This window comes from Microtus oregoni, unplaced genomic scaffold, assembly GCF_018167655.1.
Source record: "Microtus oregoni isolate MIOR12 unplaced genomic scaffold, Mior012 000056F_ref0000123, whole genome shotgun sequence".
Lineage (NCBI taxonomy): Eukaryota > Metazoa > Chordata > Mammalia > Rodentia > Cricetidae > Microtus > Microtus oregoni.
Window position 1 is genome coordinate 8,865,393 of NW_024543832.1, and position 14,608 is coordinate 8,880,000.

The window sequence follows — 14,608 nt, forward strand, 5'->3', positions numbered from 1 at the left end:
AACTGTTGTATCGTTTTGTGGAAACATTTTTTTTCTTGCTTTCTATGTTGTAAAAACTTTAATGGGACAAAAGAAAAATAATTAATTTTAAGGAATCTGTCATAATGAAAAGGAAACTTCTATGTTCCCACCATTATTCTAATGCAATCTCTGCTTCCTAACCGAGATTCTCTGTCTTCTTCAGTTTCTACCTTGCCTCCACACTGTCTGGACCCAGAAGCAGGTTACTTCTGATGATAAACCTGAATTCCCTTAGGAGTTCATTATCAGTTTGCATTCCTGGGATCTGTAAAACCCCATGGCATTTGACATTCCCCAGAGACTGATTGGTTAATTCTGCAGAATTAGTTTCTATCTTTAGGGAGGTATTTCTGACTTTAGTTTTTAACCAAGGAGATACTTTATTTCTCCAAACTCAGTCATCTCTCGGATTGCCACTATTATGTGCTTACTCATCTCCATCCTCCCCTCTCTGCAGAGGTCTCTGTGAGAAATTTCCCCATGGGCTTGGGTATTTCAACACTCCAGGTGGTGGCTCTGTTGCAGGGGCGGGGGTGGGGGGGGGCGAGGGGAGGATACGTGGTGAACCTTACTGGAGAAAGTACATCACTGGAGGACAGGCTTTGAGATTAAAAGCCTCATGCCATTTCCAGTTCCCTCTCTCTGGTTCCTCCTTACCATTGGAATTTTTGGCTTCCTGATCCTGAAGCTACGCTGGCCATGCTGCCGTGCGTCCCCCCACGACAGACTCCTGTCACCCCGTCAGCCCGAACAACTCCTCCTGAAGTTGCTTTGGTCACAGTGTTATCACAGCCCCAGAGAGGTAGCTAGAGCAGAGCAGATGAGAAAAGCTCAAACTGAGGTAATCCGTATGTGGAACACACCTTAGTTACTTCCTGCCATCTCTGGAGCAACTTAAGGAATGGAGGTTTATTATTTTGGTCACAGTCTGAAGGTGCAGCCCTTTATGGTGGGGAAGACGTGATGTCAGGACTGTGAGGAGCTCACATATGTTTGTGGCAGTCAGAGGCTCCTGCCTGATTTCTTCCTCTATCCCTCTCTGCCTACTTTCTAAGGTTTCTCACCGAATGTGGAGCCCACTTGTTCTGTAAGACCAGCTGGCTGGCAGCCTCCAGGATCTCTCCTGTCCTTTCCTTTCCACAAGAGGAAAATGCCACCACTCTCAGCTTTTATGTAGGCCTAGGGGATCTAAGCTCAGGTCTCATGCTTGCAAAACAAGCATCTCACCAGCTGAGCTGCCTGCCTACCTCCACTACCTCACATTTTTAAGGCTTCTTATTGTGAAATTTTGAAGCATACTAAAAATAGCCAGACTAGTACAATGAATCATGGTATTACCAACATGTAGTTCTACAGATCACTAATTCATGGCCAAGCCAGTTTTATTTATATTCCCATTTGATTTTGAAGAAAAGCCCAGATGTGTGAATTTTCATAACTAATTTTTATGTAGTTTATAGCAATAGTTGTTACAAATGAGGAAAACTGAGGGGGAAACCCAATAAGCAATGATTAGAACCTAAGTTTATTTCAAGAAGATTGCAGCTCATTTAGCACAATAGATTCATTGTGACGGCTAAACTTGATTGTCAACTGGATGGGGCTTGATCATCGGGAAAACCAATCTCCAGACATATTTGAAAAGAAGTTTCTAGGTTGAGTTAATTGATGTGGGAAGGCCCACCCTAAATGTGGGTGGCATCATTCCTTGGTCCTAAACTGGAGGGGGAAAAGGGAGCCAGGTGTGGTGGAGCAGGCCTTTAGTCCCAACACTTCGTAAGTAGTGGCAGCAGGGTTCTAAGACAGTGAGTTCAGGCCAGGGCTACCCGGTGAGACCTTGCCGACGTAACCACCATGCTGTCCTGACTGTGACGGGAGCCACAATCCCTTTCTTCCCTCAGGTGCTTTGGTTAGATATTTTGTTCCAGAAAAGCATAAAGTAACGAATAGATTTTCCACATTAATAATCTGAGTTAAAACATTCCCCACCTGTTTTCAGTGTCCAGAGAAAGGAGATTTTTGCAGGATATCTTATAAACAAAGACACAGCACAGACTCTGAAAATCATGAAAAACACAGGAACATTTTTGCCTTTTGCTGTCATATATCAGAAAAAATAGAAGAATCCACACAAAAATAATGAAAATGGCTAATTGGATGATGGGGAATGAGTGGGTGTGGGCACAGGAGGGAGCAGAAGTAGTTTCTACACAGTGGGTTTATACATGTCATTAGCACAGTGAGCTGTACCTCGCGCTGTTAGCCTATACATTGATGTAGCTTTGTTTTTGTACTATGTGCATGTACCTTAAAGGTAAGATCTAAAATATCATAAGCATATAAACATCACAATAATAAGAAAGCTTTTTTTCTAGTATGTTCTACTGTTATATGATCAGCTAGGTTTGACTGTATTATTACCTGAGTACCAAAGCCATTTTCATGCAAGTAGCTCTGTAATTTTAATACTTAATTGTTAACAAAGGCATCATAAACATATTCTGGTACGAAAAGTCTCTTCAGCAAATAGTTCTAGAAAAATCGCATGTCTGCATGCATGTCTGCATGTAGAAGAATGAAACCACCCTCCTACCCTGAAGAAAAACTCATTCAAAATGGATGAAATGCCTTAGGATTAGACTTGAAACTTTGAGATTGCTAGAGAAAACAGGAAAAACTCTTCAAGAATAGACAAGGACTTACTGGAAAAGATTCTAATTGTACAGGAAATAATCTTAAGAACTGACAAACAAGATTGCATAAGATCTTCAGTGCCGCCAGGTGATGGTGTCTCACGCCTTTAATCCCAGCACTCGGGAGGCAGAGGCAGGCGGATCTCTGTGAGTTTGAGACCAGCCTGGTCTAAAAGAGCTAGTTCCAGGACAGGCTCCAAAACCACAGAGAAACCCTGTCTCGAAAAAAACCAAAAGATCTTCAGTGCCGCGAAGGACGCAGGCACTGGAGAGAGGACCCAGCCTGCTGAATGGAAAAAAATAAAATCTTTACTGTGTCTGACAGATCAATGTTTGAAAACTATACAGAACCCAAAAGTTAAATACCAAAAATCATATAACTAATACCAAAAATCATATAACTAATACATAAGCTAATGGATTGAGTAGGTAGCTCTCCAAGGAAATGAAATACAAATGGCCAATAAAGATTTCAAAGTGTTTAATATCCCTGCCATTATGAAAAAAATTAAAATTGCTTCAAGATTCTACGTCACCCCAGTTGGAATCACCAACCAGATAAAGGACAGCAAATGCTAGCCAGGACATAAGAAGAAAGGAATCTTCATTTACTCTTGGTAAGAGTATAAACTGACACAGCCTATATGAAGATAAATATGGAGACTCTCCAAAGTACTAACTACCCCCATATAATCCAGCCATACCCAAGGAGTCCAAGTCAGCAGGCCACAGAGATCCTTGCACACCTGCCTTCATTGCTGCTGTATTCGCAGCAGCTAAGAAATAGGGTCAAACAGCAATCAACAGACAAACAGAAAAGGGACAATTGGGTAAATACACACAATGGAGTCATCTTCAGCTGTAAAATTTGAATGAAATGACATTAATAGAAAAAAATGGAAAGACGCCAAACTCAGAAGACAAATACGTTTTATTTCGTATGCGTGTTCTAGATTTAAATTTATACACACATTGTACAAAACATATTGTTTATGTATGTATGTAGGCTATGGAGATAGGAAGCGACTATAGAAAGCTAAAGAGAGGGAACAAGAGAGGATAATAGGATGTGTGTGCCATGAAATCGGAACGTGGCAGGGCATTCACTCACAAGAAACTAAGAAGGGACATGAGGAAGGGTATTAGGGGCTGTTGTTAAAAGCACTGGCTGCTCTTCCAGAGGTCCTGAGTTCAATCCCCAAAGACCACATGGTGGCTCACTACCACCTGTAATGAGTTCTGGTGCCCTCTTCTGGCCTGCAGGCAGAACACTGTATACATAATGAATAAATAAATTTTTTAAAATAATAATAATATGTATTATGAAAGCATCTCAAGGAAACCAATTTTTCTGTATACTAGCCAAAAATTTAAATTTTGAAAAACTAGTTCTGTATTTAAAAAAATATCTCACCTCATTCTTTTTTCTTTTTTTCAGTAACTTTAACCAAGAGGTTTTGTTTTGAGGCAGGATCTTATTATATATCCCAAGCTAGCCTCAGATTTATGGCAGTCCTCCGAAGTGCTGGGATTACATGCATGAGCACTAGGTTCTGTTTCAGCAAAGGGTTAAAGTTTTGTACAGATGCGTCCTTCCCTCTAGCTTTCTCTGACTTGGTGTGGCAGCTCTCCAGTCCTCCAGCCCGCTCCGGCTCCTTCCCTCACAGTCTACTGATGGCTGCTCCCTTCCTCCAGGCTGGCTCATTAAGGCTGTCTCCCATGCTCTCAGAAGCGTTATGTCCAGAAAGGATGCATTCAGTCAAACCGACCCTAGAAAGCTGAATCAAAACCCAAATCATATTTATTTCAGAAGAGCAGTTACTCTTTCAGTCTGGAGTTCAGAGCAACTTAGCACACTTGCTGGGTTTAAGCAGTGAGGCTCGTGCCAGAATGCAAAGGCAAACTCTTGGCACACTGGTTATTAAGAGAGTAGAAGATAGGCCAAGACAAAGAAGTCACGATTTAGCAGGCTGGAGGGAAGGCATCAGAATGGTCAGGAAGATGGGAAGGAGAGGAAAGGGCAGGACAACTGAGGGAACTGAGGTTTGAACCAGAGTCGAATCTCCAGTAAGGAGCATATGATGGAAACACAGAGATCCAGGATCCTTGGCAGTGTTTAGGGTGTGTGGGGTCACATGTGATATGTTTGGTAGGATATAAAGAATATGGCAGGGAGAAGCAACAGAAGAGAGACGGTATAGAGTCTTACTATCTTATCACACCCTTGGGTCTCCCGTTATTTTCTGCCATAGAACCCAAGGGAAAGATTCACACTATCATTTTAAGTCCTCAGGGTGAAGAGATGATGTCTGTGTTACTGGGGTTACACGTTTGTCCCTGAGTGTCATGAAGAGAGAGGCAGTTGATGTGGGCAGATGCTGTGATTTCCCTCACTTCCACAGTTAATCCTGCTTTCACGGCCACCTGGCGGGACAGCTGACGGCTTTCATTAAGAAAGCATTTCTCGTCTCCTTTCCAGATTTACCAGGCAGGGTCTAGGATTGCCTCAGAAGTATAAATTTCTCCTGAGACCCTTGGGCCGTGTTTGCACCTTCACCCTCTCCCCTTTTCTTTGGTAAGCTCCTCACGTCTTGATCAAGTCTTGTTTCCTGACCAGAAGCCGAAGCCGCTCATAGAGGATCTACCTTTCAGTACAGAGATCTATCAGAGGGCTCCAGGGCTCTTCCCTGCGCTCAGTCTAAAACCAGGAGCCAGGAAGAATGGGGTCTAAGAGCAGAAAATGGAGACTCTCTACCTGAAATCCATCAGCAAGACAAGGAAAGAAAGATAGTGCTACTAGAGATGAAACCAGCTATTGGTAAGTGTCTTGTATTCTCAGTGTAGAAGTGACCCTCTGCGTACACCCCTTGCCATCCAGCCACTGCCCAGTAGTGACACTTTAGAGCTCTGAGACAGCTGTCGTTCTCATGCCTTGAACCAGCTCGGCCGAGAGCACTGGTCGTGTTGTAGAAGTATATCCAGGAATGGTGGTTTATGCCTTTAACCACATCACTCAGGAGACAGAGGCAGACCCATCTCTGAATTCAAGGCCAGCCTAGTTTACACAGCAAGTGCAGGCCTGTTTAGTGAGATGCTGTCTCAAAAAACAAGCAATCAAACAAAGCAAGCTTGTAAAGGAACAGTGTAGCACCTCCTCAGGGTCAGAAAGCCCTGTGCTCACCAGACAGCAGATCAGCACCAGAGGTTAAGCCAGGGCGGAAGCCCAAGGGGAGAGGTGGTACCCAATTCCCTTTGTTTTCCCAAGTTCAGCCCCCATCCCTTGGAACTCCGAGGATACCAGGTTACTGTCAGCGTCACAGCATCCACAGGTTTGTGGATGAACCAAAGGATGGAGGGGACATTGACAAATAAACTGGGAAAGATCAATATTTCAGGGTCCTACACTTATGAAGATATGAACGGCATTTGGGAGCCGGTGAGTCACTTCAGATAAAGACTGGCTTAGGCCAGAAAGTGACTTCACAGGGAATGACAGAGGGCTGAGAATAGGTCTGCGTTAGATACCCAGTACTTTCTGTTCTTAGGTCAAATGCATTGCTTCTGTGGAAATGCCTCTCTCCCCTCAAGTCTCATTTGAGACTGTGGATTTCTGGTGTGTCTTTCTTGAGAGTACTACTTCCCCCACTGAGGCTCAGTTTTGATGTCCTTCTTAGCATTCTACACACAGCAGCACTATCTCCTCCTGTCACAAGCCCCAACTTTGCTGTTTTATCTCCAGCAATGTGGCCTGTCTCTGAGTTGCCAAGGCCAGGATGTGGCACGCGATGAAAGCAGAGGTAGCATGGCAGCCCTGACCTACACACTGTGATTTCTGTAAAAGCTGGAGGGAGGACTGACACTGGGTGAGCCCCTAAGGTCACGAAGCTGCTCTGTCCTAGACAGAAGGTACCAGTGTTTCCCATGCACACAGAGGTGAGGAAGGAGAAGAGAGTGGAGTGAGGGTCAAGAGTCCAAGGTGTGGCTCGGCATTGGATGGTTGGGTATGTTCAGAATGGCGCGGCTGGAGAAGAATCAATGTTTTTAAAAATAATTCTGATGTTTTGCTACTGAGAGTTTTTAATTAGTTTTTTCTTCCATGTTTTCCTTATCTTTTTTTAACAGAGACTTCAGAATACCACCATGTTGGCTATTTTTATTTATTTTTTAGTTGGTGGGACTGGAAGGACTTAAATCAACTCGGTTTCCAATTTAATTAATTATAGCCAGGAATTTGTGGCTCTGTTTCTGACAGTCCAGTGGAGCTGGTTTTGGAACACTCTGGACTGTGGTTCAGAAGGGAAAGGGTCACAAATTGGAAAAACCTTTATGAACTCATATTCATATTAACAAGCACTGAGCTTAAAGGCAGCAGACTAACTGCATGAAGTAATGTGGTTTACTATTGTGTCCTCTCTTCACATAGTACAACCTGCTTCAGAAATGCATTTTGTGGAAATCTGAGTTTGGTTAAATTCTTCGTTCATTATGAAAATTCTCCATAAAAGGGAGAATTGGTGTATAAAATGGCCCGGCTTCTACTGCTAATTGTTTAGTTAGTAATTAAAATGCAAGCAAGGGCTCCATTCCTTGATCATCTTTCCAACGTGGTGGCAAACCAGGCCTAATTCTGACTCTCATCCACCTCATTTGTTAGGTTGGCATGGGAAACTCTTTTGAATCCTGTGTCCTGTTATTTACTTGCTTCTTACCAAAATAAATAAATAAATAATGCAACGGAGGAACCCAGTGTTCTTAGCCCAGTGAGTAGAGACAGAAGACTTCAAAAGCAGGCGTCAGCCGCAGCTGTTTCTTTCCAGAATCATGTCCTCATATTTTCACCCAGTTCAGACGTTCAGAGAGTTTTCTCTTCACCACAAAGAACCATCCGTCAAGATTTGAGAATGAGACTTGTGGAGGTACAGGTTCCTGACAGTTTCTTAAGCGCAAGCTGCCTTTTAGGGGGAATTTCTCCTGCTCTGTAATCAGATAACGACCTTGAGTTTCAGGATGCGTGCCTCCATCACGACCACGTTCATTTTGTCTTACAGGTGGGAGAGATCACAATGGCTCCATGTGGGAACCACAGCGACCGGACTACAGAGTTTGTCCTGGCCGGCTTCCCGAACCTGAACAGCACAGGCGTGGAACTGTTCTCTGTGTTCTTTCTAATTTACCTGCTGACCCTAACAGGCAACGTGCTGATTGTGGGGGCGGTGGGCGCCGATCAGCGTCTGAAGACGCCCATGTATTTCTTCCTGAGTAACTTGTCCTGCCTCGAGATTCTGATCACATCTGTCATCATCCCTAAGATGCTGAGCAATTTCCTCTCGAAACAACACACCATTTCCTTTGCCGCGTGCATCGCTCAGTTTTATTTTTACTTCTTTCTTGGGGCCTCCGAGTTCCTGCTGTTGGCGGTCATGTCTGTGGACCGCTACCTGGCCATCTGCCGTCCTCTGCACTACCCCTTGCTCATGAGTGGAGCCGTGTGCGTTCGTGTAGCCCTGGCCTGCTGGGTAGGGGGACTCCTCCCCGTGCTCGGCCCCACGGTGGCCGTGGCCTTGCTTCCTTTTTGCAGACAGGGTGCTGTGGTGAAGCATTTCTTCTGCGACAGTGGCCCATTGCTGCACCTGGCGTGCGCCAACACCACAAAACTGGAGGAGGCCGACTTTGCTCTGGCCTTTCTGGTCATTGTGTCCTCCCTCACCATCACCGCCGCGTCCTATGCCCGAATAGTCCTGGCTGTCCTACGGATTCCTTCCGCTTCGGGCCGGCAGAAGGCCTTCTCCACCTGCAGCTCGCATCTGATGGTGGTCACCCTCTTCTACGGCAGTGCAATTTTTCTCTATGTGCGGCCGTCCCAGAGCGGCTCCGTGGACGCTAACTGGTCAGTGACTGTGATAACCACGTTTGTGACGCCCCTGCTGAACCCGGTGATCTATGCCTTGCGCAACGATCGAGTCAAGGAAGCTTTGACAGACATGTTCAGGAAGGTCAGAGCAGAGCTCTCAGAAAATTCCTTCCTTTCCGAAAGTTTGAGGAAGAAGACAGTGAGCTGAGATAGAGGGACTCAAATCCCTGCATCCCCTCTGCCATGAAAGAAGCCTCAGAGAGGGTCAAAGACGCCCACTCTAAAGTTCCTTCTCAGGTAAAACTCTACCTTATGCCCAAGAATACCAGCGCATGCTATTTTTAATATTTTATTTTTATTTTAGTTACGTGTCTGTGTGAGGGAATGGGGCGTGCACTGAGAGAGCAGGAATTAGATTCTCTGGTGGGCAGACACAGCGAGAGGCCATGCTAGGTAAGAGGTGGCTGACTCCCAAGATGGCTGGCTGCTTCCTCACCGTTCTGGCCCTCGGCTGACTGACTTGCTACACAGCAGTCATGGGCCAGCTGACTATTCTGTCTTTCATCTTTCCTCGAACTGATCAGCCCATTAGGGGAGGGACACTCTTTAGAGATTTCAGAGACCCTAGCCCTGTAGAAGAGACTGGGTTTTTGTTTGTTTTTTGTTTTTTGCTCCTTGGGTGTCCTCTCTATTTCGCAGAAGGTCTTTTCCTTTGTGTGTCTGAAACATGTGTATCTTCTCAACCCCCGACAAACACCTTTCTTCAACTGACACTGTCTGCTCCCATTTTCATAGTTGAGATTTCTCTACTGCTGTGTCCCACTTGAGAGACTTTTTTTCTTGCCTTATAATTCTTTAACTGGCAGAGAAAGTGAACCCTATCAAGACCCACAGAGACCGTCATGGGTGCTGGGAACCAAACTCGGATTCTCTGGAAGAGACCGTTGAGCCGTTTCTCCAGCCCAGCTCATACTGTCAGATATATGAAGACCAAACGATGGTTTCCTCTCCCACTCATCATCATAACCCCTGGAGGGTTGACCATCTGTGCCTTTGTCTGGGGATGGAATCTGTTAAATATCCCTAAGCAGACATTTAGGAATATCTATGTATATCCTCTACTCAAAAGTTAAAGACCGACTACACTTTCAATAAAGGTTTCCAAATATTCATGCAAATCAATAATATTAGAATTATTATTATATCAAAAGGAGGCCTGAGGATGTAGCTTGATTGGTAAAGAGCTTGGCTAGCATGCTTGAAGTTCTGGGTTTGAGCCCGATCACTTTGTAAACTAAATGTGATAATGTGTCCTTAACCCTGTTACCTGGGAGGGATCAGAAGTTCAAGGTTACTTTTACATACATGGAGTTTGAGGTCAACCCGGGATATGGATGATGATGGTGATGAAGATGAAGAAGGAGGAGGAGGAGGAGGAGGAGGAGGAGGAGGAGAAGAAGAAGAAGAAGAAGAAGAAGAAGAAGAAGAAAGATGATGATGATGGTGGTAGGGAAGATGACTCAGCAGGTTAAAGCACTTGCTCTGCTTCCACAAGGACCTGAGTTCAAATCTCTAATACCTATGTAAAAAGTCAGCCTGCCTGTGGGTGCTTGCAGCTCCAGCTTTGGGAAGGAAGAGAGGTGGATCCCAAGGTCAGCCTAGTGACAGTGGTGAGCTTCCCATCCAGTGAGAGGCCCAGTCTCACGGCGAGATACACAGCATGCTGCTTTGTTTATGCATGGGAATGCACGTGCCACCCCCCCCACACGTACCACACGTCATACACATCACCCTACACTCCTCATGCACACAATGGCATAGAAGTGGCCTCCTGTCTGCATCTGCCTTTGTCAGAATTTCTTGTTTTCTTTTATTTCTTGTATGTTTCTGTTCTTGTATGTATGTGTATACATGTATGTACTTGTGTGTGTGTGATGTGTGCATATGTGTTTCTGAGTGTGAGAGACCAATGTGCGCAACAGTAGCTAAACTTTAGGTTACAGACATGTGCTGCTGTACCCCGCTTTGTTTGTTTGGTCTTGGTTTTTTGAGACAGGGTTTCTCTGTGTAACCTTGGCTGTCCTGGAACTCACTCTATAGAGCAGGCTGACCTCGAACTCACAGAGATCCGCCTGCCTCAGCCTCCCAAGTGCTGGGATTTAAGGTGTGCGCCACCACTGCTCAGCTTTGTACTCTGCTTTTGATCAGGTTCTAAAGATTCAAGTTCTCATACCTGCCCAGCAAGTGCTTTACCCACTAAGCAATCTCTTCAACCCATTTTTTCCTCTCTGTCTCTTGTTAAATAATGGTGTCTCAAGGGATTTTTTTTCTCCCGACTTTATGCTCTCTTTAGGAATTTCCACTTACATCACAGCACATTGGTGGTTGAGACACTTTTTCTCTAGGCCCAGTCTCTCACCTCAGACTCACAGTTTTCCTGTCAACCTAACTCCATGGAGATTTCTCTAACTCATCCTGCTCAAGACTGAAACCTTGACATTTCCTCCCCCCTTTTCACCAACCATCAATTTCTACCTCAGTGCATGACCTGACGGCTTCAATATTGCACCCGCTCTTCCACCAAGGCTTGTCCTTACTGCCTAGCCAGCCCAGCTCTGCAGCAACCTAAGTGAGAGTGTGATTCTCTTTCTCTCTCTCTCTCTCTCTCTCTCCCCCTCCCTCCCTCCCTCCCTCCCTCCTCCTTCCTTCATTTCCTTCTTTGTGTGTTTGTGTGTGTGTGTGTGTGTGTGTGTGTGTGTGGTCTCTGTGTACCCTTGGTTGCCCCAGAACTAACTATGTAGACTAGGCTAGCCTTGAATTTACATTCATGTACCTATACACACACACAAACACAATCATATACACATCATTCAAAATAAATAAGTCAGAAAAAGACAAAATTATTATACTTTCTATATTCTTTTTGGTTTTGTTTGTTTTGTTTTTTGAGACAAGGTTTCTCTGTGTAGCACTGACTGTCCTGGACCTTGCTCTGTAGACCAGATTGGCCTTGAACTCTTAGAGATACTACCGCCTCTACCTCCTAAGTGCCAGTATTAAAGGTGTGGAGCATCACTGCCTGGCCACACTTTCTTACTATTCTTACTATCTCAATTCTAAATTCCATGAAAATGGAAAGACTTTCTCATCTCACCAATGTGATCAATCATTATTGTTTATGAAAAAAATGAGGAATGTAAAAATTAACTTAATTCTGATTTTTGTTTAAATAAATTTTCAAAGAGCTGTTCTCATTCGCTCTAAGTCTTTAAAATAAAACTATGTATATGTGTGTATGTCTACGTGAGAATATGCTGTATATGTGAAGTACTCTTGGAGGCCAGAAGAGGGCACTGGATCCCCAGGAGCTGGATTTATTGGTAGTTGTGAGCTGCCAGATGTGAGTTCTGGGAGTTAAAGTCAGGTCAGGTCCTCTGGAAGAGCAGCAAATGCTGTTAACTGCTGAGCTGCCTCTCCACCCTTTCCCAGATCTTAGAAAGCATTTTAGAACTGGGTGTATTGGTGTATAGATGTAATCCCAGGACTTAAGAGGCAGAGCTAAGAGGACTTTGAGTTTAAGGCCAGCCTGGGCCAGTGTGAGTTGAGGCTAGACCTGTCTCAAACTATTGCATATTGAGGATATAAGTTCAGTAGGGGAGTTCTGGCCTTATTTGATCCCCAGGACCGGAAACAAAGAAGCATGGAAGCAAGCAAGCAAAAAGCATTTGGACAAGTGAAGACATATACAAAGGCTGCTTACTAGAGGGGCAGAGTTGAGACACTGACGTGTGAAAATACGCATACCGAAGGCTGAAGAGAACATCTAGAGATGAAGGGCACTTGCTGCTCTTGTTGAAGATATGAGCTGGGTTCTCAGCACCCATGTCAGGTAGCTCATAACCACCTCCGACTCCAGCTTCCAGGATCCAACACTCCCCTTTGGCCTCCACAGCCACCCACATACGTGTGGCACACACAAGCAAACACACATATGTAGAGGTTGTGGAGATGGCTCAGTGATTAAGAGAACACACTATTCTTCTGGAGGACCCAGGTTCAATTCCTAGCACAGCCTCTCTAATTCCAGTTCTTCCGGCCTCCTCCGGTGTCTCTGCACATATGGTGCACGTTACAGAGAAGCAGACATTCTCACAAAACAAAGCCAATAAATCTTAACACACAAACACAAATAAAAATAAAATCTCAAAAAACATTATCTTCCATATGTGAAGCTGTCTGATGTGGATAAATTCCAGAAGGAACAGGGGTCAGGTCCAGTTACAAAGGACATGGGAACTGAAAATGATGACCATGACCCTGTTCAAACATATGCTTTTAAAGTAAATCCTAATGCCAGTGTAGAGAAAGGACAGGCGTGGAGAGAAGGCAGGCAGACCAGCGAGCTCCACTGTTGCAGAAAACAACGAAGGCCAGGAATCTGGCACCTGAGATGCTGTGAAGAACTTTCTCTTACAAACATTAAGATGTGCTATTTTGCTTGTTGTTTGTTTGGTTTTTTGCTAGGCCTGGCAGCATGATGGCCAGAGCATGGAGTCGTTCAGGAAGCAGGCTGATCCACACTCAGCAAACACAGAGAGGACAGGAAGTGGGGCAAGGTTAATAAATACCTAAATATCACCCCCAGTGACATCCTTTCCCCAGCAAAGTTCCACTTCCTAACAGTCCCATAACTTTCCCAAACAGGCCCACCAACTCCAGACCGAGTGCTCAAATAACTTGTCACTCAAATCACAGCCACACGCAAACTTTTCCAAGAACCCCACCTTAAACACAAACAGCACAAGATGAGCCCAGATAAAGCCTTCTTAAATACAGGGGCATCTACAAAGCTCTTCATGGAGGCTAAAGTGAGGGTTTGTTAGGTCTGGAATCAACCGAGGGACGTGCCCCTGGGAGGAACTGGGAGGCATTTCCAGGAAGGATCATCTGAGGAGAAGACGCTTCCAGAGCCAACAGCACCTTGGGAAGGAGGAGTCCCAGATGTTGAGAGGTCTGGGAAAAGGACAGATCTGCTTGCTTGCCTTCATTGCCTCTGGGTTGGTGAATGTGACCGGTTCTGCCGCTGCTGGTTGTCTTTTCAGACATTAAAAACCCCAGGGTCCTCGTGGTTCAACTAGGGTAGAAAACCAGCAACTATCTGGGCCTCTTCCAGGCCTTTAGCTCCAGACTGGGGCTGATAAGGCATCTAGTTTGCTACCAAGTTCTTACCTCCTCCAGCGTGTAGACAGCCGTTGTTGGATTTAGGTAGGATGTGTAGACATATATAACAGATTTATGAAACATTTTGGTATTTGACAAAACAGAAAGCAAAAATCTAAGGGATCTTGGCTGCCTTTCTCAGACACTCCTGGCAATTCCTGGTCAGTAAGGATGAGCTGTCGGTTCTTGATGCTTACTTAGCTAGATTCAAAGGAATGTTTTTCTGTGTTTGGTAAACTTTCTGTGTGCCTCTGCAATCGTCTTAAAAAAAAAAAAAAAAAAAAACCTGTCAGAGGCCAGGCCAGGATGGTGCCTGTCTGTAATCTCAGCACCCAGGAGCCAAAGTTATATGGGAAGACCCTGTCTCAAATAAAACAAAGCAAAACAATAATAACAACAACAACAACAAAAGAAAAACCTGTCTTTAGACTGAGGAGCTGCCTCTGTGTTAAGAGAATCTGCTGCTCTTCCACAGGATCCTGGTTTGCTTCCTAGCAGCACCCACAGGGTGGCTTACAACCTTGTGGTAAGACAATTCCAGGAGCTCCAACACAGTCCAACACCCTCTCGCGTCCCCAAGAGCATTTCATGCTGTGGTGTATACACAGGTCGTCAAAAGACCCATAGCCCTAAAATAAAATAAAGACTAGAAAACCCAAATGAAATAATCTGGCTTCATGAACAGTGAGACCACCTAAGATTATCTTCCGCCCCTTGACCCTGGCCCTTGGCTCCTTGTGTGGAGTCTGTCAGGCTCTGCTCGCAATATTTCCCGTCAGGAAGTTCTTAAAGACTTCCAACCACAAACTTCCAAAGGCTTGTT

General features: G+C 44.8%; 1 protein-coding gene across 1 annotated transcript; it reads left to right on the forward strand.

Annotated features, from left to right (window-relative positions):
- Positions 1-7,777: 7,777 nt before the first annotated feature.
- On the forward strand, positions 7,778-8,773 carry LOC121438427 (olfactory receptor 6S1). The gene has a single exon (XM_041638756.1). It carries the CDS (start codon positions 7,778-7,780, stop codon positions 8,771-8,773), a length of 996 nt encoding a protein of 331 aa, XP_041494690.1.
- The last annotated feature ends 5,835 nt before the right edge of the window (positions 8,774-14,608 follow it).

Excerpts from the sequence above, each read along its gene's own strand:
- LOC121438427 (XM_041638756.1), top strand. The coding sequence starts at position 7,778 with ATGGCTCCATGTGGGAACCACAGCGACCGGACTACAGAGTTTGTCCTG.